Below are 8,250 nucleotides of genomic sequence, written 5' to 3'. Positions count from 1 at the left end.
TGCTGTACTGGTCTGGGGCTGCGGTGGGCAGTTTGTATCTTGTCTTGCAAGAGCCAACTGGGGGGGGGGGGGGCTAAAGTATATCTTTCTATGAGAGCAATAATCCCATCTGGTTCTTCCCACTGGATTTACTAGTGCTCCCCCTTGTAGGCCTGCTTCATAAGAGAAGTACTTTACTCATAGGCTTGTGGGTGATCCACTGGGGACAGGGCCAACTGGTCATCTTGAAATCCTTGACCCAAGGAATCAATTATCTGGAGTCTTTTTCTGGCTTCCTTCTTTTCTTCCCCAGGTGGGTTGTGCAGCCCTGGGACAGGTCACCAGAGGAGGGGGCTCTCCATCTTTGGAGGTTTGCAAGATTTGGCTGGACAATGCCACAGCTGCCCTGATCTAGTGCTGGTGATAGTCCTACTGTGAGCAGGAGGTTGGACTAAATACCTTCAGAAGCCCCTTCCCACCAATGTTCTTACAATTGTACAATCTGCTGTGGTTCTATGCAGAAGTCTTCCAAATCACTTATGTTCCATTCAATACCTCAGTCAAGAAGTCCCTCAGGGTTGAAAGTACCTCCCTGTGTCATCTTCTGAAAATCAGCAGCGAGACAGTACCATGCCCTGCCATGTAGCAGAAGGGGGCTTGAATCACAACTTAGCAGCAGTAACTGTAAACTTCCTATATGGAGAGTAATAACTTGCTGTATAGAAGCAGTAACGTGGTTTGTAGGCATGCAGTAGGACCTGGACACAGACTTCCACACCTTTGCATCATGATAAGGAGAATATTATTACCCTACCAGTGGCCCAGCCAGATAAGCTATTTTGGGTGGGCAGTCTGTATTTTTTTAAGGTCTCCTTCTGCAGCACCAGTAGCTCTGTATGCCCTTCCTGAAGAACTAAGCTGCTTTTTATTTAAAACTGAGAAGATCAATGGAGAGTTTAGGAAAAGACCATGCTTACTTGGACCCTTCCCTCTTGCCCTCCACAGCCCATGAGGAATACACAGTGCAAGGTAATGCTGAGACCAATCCTAACTTGAATTTTTTTTTTTTTTTTGGGGGGGGGGGGGAGAGATCCTTGTCACTTACTAATGCCTTGTAAAAAAAAAGGAGTTTTCCAGCTGATGCTTGGGGGATGGAGGAGAGATGTTTAAACTGAAAAATTTGGTGTCCTTTTTAGTGTTGTATTTGAGATCATGAAGGGCAGAAGCACCTACAAAAGTCTTTTCAACTCACATAAATCCCCTGATTATTGCCAATATACAGTCAGTTTTTATACTGGCAATACTGTCTTGTTCTTTTAGCTTGGGGAATGCTTTTGTTGCATCTCTATATCTTTGCAACTGCTGTTAAATAATTTTGTATTGAGTTGCTGGTGTTTCTGTACAATCATTCCTGCTGAGCACTAGCAGGCAATGGGAAACACATGCTCAGGAAGCTTTGAAACAGCTATGGGAGTGATCTCTTTGTTCAGTAAAAAATGAACGAGTGGGGTTTTTCTAACCAGGCAAAAATAATTTGCTTAGGCTGGCTTAGAAGGGCAACTGATTGCATGCAGCAAAAAATGCTTTTGCAGCCCCCAAATCATTTTGAATGAGAAAAAATGATCTTGACTGCACGGAGATATGTAAATGATTATGTCCTTCAGTAGCTTAACTGGAGCCTTATGTAAATCCTGCTACTATGACTCATAAACACATCTTCCCAGGCAGTTTCCTACCCTTTGCTATGTGGATGACAGTTATTTCCTGCCAGCTGTGCCCCTGCCAGCTCTGATACTGTTCCATGTGGAGGAGCAGCTTCCTGTTTGGGGGCTTGCTGCTCAGCTGTATTTTTTTATAATTCTCATGCAATGTTTTCTCTCTTGGAGGCTGACACCTCTTCTGGGTGCGCTGAGATGCCTGGGTAGCCACTGCTATGACTGAGAAGCTCTGGCACAGTCTGTGTCATGGCCTTTGCATCTATATTACATCTTGTCTCCTCTCTTTTTGGTCCAGTGAGATTGAAAGTTCTTTGGGAGAGGAGCTGTCTACTCTTGTATGTCTCTACCATGCTCATAACAAAGAGGACTCTAGGAATTACTGTACTAATGACAATAAAAGAACAATAGAAGACAATAATAGACAATAATAGACAATAATAGAACATCAAGGTGGTTATTGTTGTTGTTATCATGAGACCAAATCTGGAATACTGTGTTCAGTCCTCTCCCTCCCCCCCCAGTGCAAGAAAGAAATAGACATACTGGAGTGAGTGCAGTGGAGGGCCAAGCTGGTCAGGGGGCTGGAGCACATGCCCTATGAGGAGAGGCTGAGAGAACTGGGTCTGTTCAGCCTAGAGAAGAGAAGGCTGAGGAGAGATCTTATTGCAGTTGTCCACTACCTAAAGAGGGGTTATAGAGATGACAGCACCAGCCTCCTCTCAGAGGTGCACAATGGAGGACAAGAGGCAATGGGCACAAGTTGCAACAAGGGAAATTCCAGTTAGACATGAGAAAAAAAAAAAAATCACAAATTTTCATCGCACAGCTCTACTTGAAATGATGAAAATCAATGCTCCTGCGATCTCTTTGGTGCATGTATAGAAAGATCCCCCTCTTTAAAGGCTTCAGAGAGGTAGTATTCCTGCTGAACAGTCCCTCAGTGCCCTTTGTCTCAAGGGAATGACCTTATGCTACATGATCTAAGCTGGGTCGTCTTTATTATCACAGGCCAGGGTCCAAGCTGGAAAATTCAGGTCTGATTGGATCAGAAGGCATAAGACCTATTACCACTGGATCATGGATAATGACTAGTAGGGCCAGGACATGGGAAAGCAGGGTTCAGTCCCGGCCTCAATGAAGTCCAGAGGATTCATTTGTCCAGCTCTAGGTAGCTGAGATGTCTCCATCTCAGGAGACCATCTGGAGCCCTTCATATCCAGTGAAATAGGCACAATTATCTAGGCCCAAGGAGGGCATTTCACAGAGCTCAGATGATTTGGGTCCTAGAGGTGCCCCTTTCTCTCTGGTAACTACAGGAAACATATGTCTTGCCCAAATGGAAATGTCTGCATTGGAACCCTCTAGCATGAGGTGTGATGAATCCCATCTTTCTCTAGCCCTGCCATAGTTCTCCTTATAGCTGCAGACCAGCCCAGGGCTGCTTGCATAGTCACTGGGACCATTTTCCTCCCCACCACCAGTGTGTGCTTGGTCTGTGTCCTGCTCCATATCTGGGCCACCAGCTCTTAAAAAAGGCTCAATCTAGTAACACACACAAGCATGTGTGTATGAGTAAGCCCATGTCCTTTGGCTCAGCCACACTTACAGACCTGTTCCCATGTTGCAGGGCTTGCTGTCCTGCAGGGCAAGGCCTTCCATGGGAGACTCATTCTGAGAAGGCCACCAGTCCTCCTGCTTGCTGGTGATTTTCTGCTGGACATGACGCACAAGATGGTGTTAGTGCAATGGTTCAGGAATCACAGACACTGGCAGCTCCCCATGTGCCAACAAAGAGCAGGGAAATGTCCTGAAGTGTCTCTCTCATGGTAGAACCAGTTGACTTAGCATAAAAAAAGCTCTGCTGGATCTGTGTACCTTTGGTCCATCTAGCCCAGCGTCCTGACTCTGACAGTGGACAATAAAGCATATCTGGGGAAGAGTGTAAGAATGGGGCAAACACAAAGAATTATCTCACAGCCTCTAGTGACATGTGACTCAGGGACTTTGTGGTGCCTTTGTGCTTGCTCTGTGCTTCTTTCAAGCCCCAGATCCCTATGGTGATGAGTAGATTGGAAAAGAGTCACCCAAAGGCAGCAGTGGTGGGAGGAAAACTTCAGCTAGAAGCTTAGGGTGATATATGGCACCAGTGCCCAGTTTCTTTGGATAGTATCACTTGCTGATAGCTCCAAGCCATGCTTCAACGCACTGTGGTTGTTCTAGAAATATAGTGCCCTGAATTGTTATGTATTGAGAGCCACTCTGTTAAGAGAGCCATCAGTCTGGTTGCCTGAAGCAGGGCTCTGACACTGGTCAGGGAGGGATTGAATTGTTCTTTGCCCAGGATGTCTCATTAATAATCAGTTTATTCTCATAGATGTCATCATCACACGCCGCTTGAGAGACCGAGAGCTGCTCCAGAAAAGAAAAGCAGAAGCCCAGGAGAAAGACTCAATTCAGTGGGTCCTGGGGTAAATTTTGCTTACACTGTAGAGTCATTTTATTTTACACTTAGTCTGTGCCCAGGCATGGTATCCCAGCACCTCTGTGCCCACATGATAACAGAAGAGGGCTGTAAGGACCTTTGTTGACAAAGCCCTGCTTTTGTCCTGCAAAGCCTGGTCCTGTTCCCCTGGGGATCTAGGTGGGTGCCAAAGAGTATTTGTAGCAACAACTCCTGTCTCCCCCCTGCCTGTCCCCATGCCCAACACAAGGGAGGAGATGCAATTTATGTCCTGTCTTGCTCTGGCCAACATGGAGCCTTGAGTGGGTGCTATGGAGAACTGCAATATTAGGTTCACAGGCAGGCTGGATGAGGGCTGAAGGCAGGCATGTGGACTGGGTTAAGGGAAGGAAGAGTGTGATGACAGAGCTGAGGTGTGCCCCATGTGTCTTCTGTTGGGAAAGGTCTCCATTGAAGCTCCAAGCCCTGTGACTGAGCCACTAAGGAAACCCATCCACCACACAGAGTCCAAACAGTCTGCACATTCTCTTCAAGCCCTTCCAAAAAAGAGCTTCTCTGGCTAGGGCCTTGTGCTGGTCCTTTTGTCCAAGGGAGTTAGATGCTTGCTGACAGGATCTGAATTACATAACAGAGAATCCAGCCAGGGTAGAGAAGCTGCAGGTACTCCAAACTTTCCCTGGGAGACCCTGGATAGATTCAGTCCCCCCTCTTCCAAGAGCCTCACACCATGAGACAGCACCTGTTCCCCTGACAGCCAGCCTTCATTCCCCAAAGAGATCCTGCCCTGGCCAGCCCAGAGATAGCCATCCCTGAGACCTAAATTTGGCTCCTGTGGGATAGGTCCCAACTACACACACATCCACTCCCAGCCAAACCTCAGCCCTGCTCCTGTATGCTGTGCAGGTCTTGTGTGTGTGCGTCTCTCCCCTCCTCAGTCCTTACTTGGCCCTGCCATGGTTGGGGCCAGGGCACATTGCCCATAAGCTGAAGTCAATGGTAGCCTAGAAATAGCTTCAATATTTGCAAATGTGTGTGTGCTAAAATGTGCAGATGTGTTCGTACTCTTGGTAGCCACTGGAGCTCTGGGCAGGGAGCAAGGAGCTGGAGAGGGACTGTGGCATTTTACATAGGTAGCACTTTGGGAGACAAGTGATTCTCACCCAGAAAAGCAAGGCTGGGTCAAATCTAGTCTCCAAGCTCCCATGGCCTGAATCTGTCACACAGGGCTCGTGTGAGAGGCTGGGGTGGAGGAAGCAGTCTCTGCTTGCACGTGCACAGGTTCTGCCAGGATAAACTGAGTTGTGCTCACAGCCTGGGGCCTAGCAAAGTGGTATTTGGTCAGGAGGGTGTGGGCACCCCAGGAAGGAGCCAGATGTCAGATGGGGGAGAGAAAGGCCTCTTCTCCATCCCCAACCCTTTGCTTGTGTTAAACATCCTGACAGGGAGCAAGAGAAGAGCAAACGGCAGAAGAGAGGCAGAGGAGCTGGGAGAGAACGAGGCCGTCGGCCAGTTATTCAGGCTGAACCTAAGCCCGAACCCAAGCCAGAACCTCATTCTGAAGTGTTGGAGGAAGGAGAAGCAGAGAAAGAACCGGCTGAGCTGGAACCACCTGTACCAGAACACCAAGGAAAGCCACCCATGATGATGATCCAAGAGCTCCTCAGTGGGGCACAGCAGGGAGCAGTGAGGGAGGAGTCAACTGAGGGGAGCCTGTATGCAACAGGTGAACTACCAGAGAACCTCTGGGGTCACAGTGAGCAGTGGGTGAAGCCTTTTTGGGGGTGAGCATCTAGGATCTCTCTCTCAAGGTGGATCCTGGTGACACTTGGCTGTACAGGATCTTCAGGACTTTCAGCTCCAAGCTTGTCAAGTTTCTCAACAACCAGCTCCTGGCAGGGTGAGGGCCCCAGGTCTCCACCTCACCAAACCTGTCCAGTGTAGCTGTGAAGGGGTATTTGGGATTGAGTGCAATGGCAAGGGGGGCAGATGCTGCTCTCCAAGTCATGTAGAGCAAGACAAGCACACTGGTGTTGGTAGAATCATTGACATGGAGTCAGAATCTGGACTGTGATCCTAGATTCTAAAGACCTCCTTGGCCAAAGTGACATCTGTGCGGCTTCTTGGAGCTTATTGAGCTCCTTGCACTGGGGACAAGCAGCTGTGCCCTCACATACCTTCATGGTATAAGGAGACTGGTTCAGACAGAGGATCTTTACATTCCACTACCCAGCAACAGCAAACCTACACATTTGCAGATGATTTTCTGCCCCAGCTTCATTGCCAGCTGAAACAGAACAATTAAAGACAGTGGGTCAGACTTAGCTGAGCATGACAGGGAGCAACCATGCTCCTAACTTCTCTGCCAAGCCCTGGGTTAGAGCAATGCAACCTGAAAAACAGGTGCAGTAGTAGGGAAAGTACCAGATCCTCAGGCTGAGCCATGCTGGGAACCAAACCTGTTTGGATGGCAAATTGCCATCTGGGCTCAGGAGTAATCCATTCACTGATAATGGGCTGGCAGAACTTGCACTTCTCTGCGTGTGCCCTGGGAAGTGCCTGCTAGAGCACATGTCAACTCCTGGTTGTGACAGTGCTTCATGGTGAATGTAGTGAATTCTGCTTTCACCACTATCCTCTTCCAATCTGGCCTTCTTTGTTTAAGGCATAGGAAGCCATTTGGAGACCTAGGCTGAGATTCCCAGAGTTGGCTTGAGGGGAGAAGAGTCCATTTCTTCTTGCAGTCAGTGGGAACCGGGCATGTGCATCTCTTCAGAGCTGGGAAAACCTCTTAGGATCTGTTTCAGGAACCTCTAACAGGGGTTATGAGCCAGGGCTCTGCAAGTACTCTGCTTTTCCAGTACATGTGCACATGTGGGAGGGAAGGGGGGGGGGGGGGCTTGTAACTCTTGCTATAAGGCTTGTATCAGCTTTGTCCCATGGCAAGCAACCATTTTGCAACTTGGGGCCAGATGCTGACCTAGGCACATCACATAAATCTGGTTTCCAAACCATGAGACCTTAAAAATATCACAATCATCAGGGTTACATTTATTTGTCTTCTGCCACTGAACCCATTGGGCTTCACCCTCTCCAACTTCTCCCCATAACCCAGAGGATTGAGATGCCCTTTAAAAACCAGAAAGGAAGCCATAACTTCACATCTCAGGAGTCCAGAATCAGGGGCTTTAGTATGGCACAGCTGTTGGGGGGGGGGGGTGGCATAAGATCTGTCCAATGTGAAATGATTTGATCTTATGACTGTTTTACAGATGAAGAGGATGCACCAAGACCAGCAGAAGCAGAAATAGAGGCTTTGAACATTTGTCTGGAAAACAATCAGGATAATGAATACTACACACCAGTTTTATTTTAATGTTTTTGTTTTGTCTTCTGCCTGTCAAACTCTAAGTGCTGTAGAGTGATTTAGATCAGCTGTTTTTGTGTGAGCAATAAAACCAAACACTCCTGTCCTGTCCCCTTCCTGCATTGCTTTTAGCCTACAATACAGGGAAATGCAGTCACTTTTAGAAACGTTGTCCCTTGATAGTTATATGCTAAGGACAGTTCACATGCACTCCTGCCCTCCCTGCCTGTATGCTGTCCCATTTGTATGGTGGTCCAATAGAAGTCAAGTGTGATGTCCTACTGGTTTGCCACTGAAGTGCATGGACCAGCTATTCATCCAGGTTTCTAAAAGGCAGGAATCTCTGTGAGTCATGGCGCAGAGTTGAACCATGAGTTTTACCTGGCTGGAGCGGTGCAGCTTAGCTTTATTTCTGCATGGACTGAATCCTGCAGCCCCTTATGCCTTACTCTTCAGTCTGAAGGTCTTTTGCATGCTTTATTTTTCCTTCCTGTTACCCAGCTCACTTTCTGACAGCTCAGAAAGTGTTTTGCTTTTGTCTTCTCCTGACTGAATTTGCTCAGACCCCACTGAACTGCTTTATGCAAATGAAAGACAGTCAAATATGGCTCTGAGTGACAGGCCAGAAACAGGCTGAACCATACACTGAGGGCACTTTTAATAGGAAAATGGCATTTGGGGCAAAAAGGGTAGGCCACTCCATGCAACTGGTATGTCTCTAGCTCCCT

The 8,250-nt window shown here is 47.8% G+C and overlaps 1 protein-coding gene across 3 annotated transcripts; it reads left to right on the top strand.

Moving 5' to 3' along the window:
- The first annotated feature begins 782 nt into the window (after window positions 1–782).
- LOC135324287 (hemogen-like) lies at window positions 783–7,626 on the top strand. 3 transcript variants are annotated; one of them, XM_064500228.1, is made up of 4 exons: window positions 783–1,008; window positions 4,072–4,165; window positions 5,601–5,939; window positions 7,428–7,626. In XM_064500228.1, the coding sequence occupies exons 1-4, from the start codon at window positions 927–929 to the stop codon at window positions 7,429–7,431; spliced, it is 519 nt and encodes a 172-aa protein (XP_064356298.1). In that variant the 5' UTR covers window positions 783–926; the 3' UTR covers window positions 7,432–7,626. The 3 variants fall into 3 exon arrangements, with proteins under 3 accessions (XP_064356298.1, XP_064356296.1, XP_064356297.1); XM_064500226.1 differs by having other exon boundaries at window positions 804–1,008; window positions 5,601–5,881; XM_064500227.1 differs by having other exon boundaries at window positions 808–1,008; window positions 4,072–4,153; window positions 5,601–5,881.
- Window positions 7,627–8,250: the final 624 nt, after the last annotated feature.

Source organism: Dromaius novaehollandiae, chromosome W (genome assembly GCF_036370855.1).
Source record: "Dromaius novaehollandiae isolate bDroNov1 chromosome W, bDroNov1.hap1, whole genome shotgun sequence".
Lineage (NCBI taxonomy): Eukaryota > Metazoa > Chordata > Aves > Casuariiformes > Dromaiidae > Dromaius > Dromaius novaehollandiae.
Note: the sequence above shows the minus strand (reverse complement) of the source record. Positions and strands in the feature narration are given on the sequence as shown.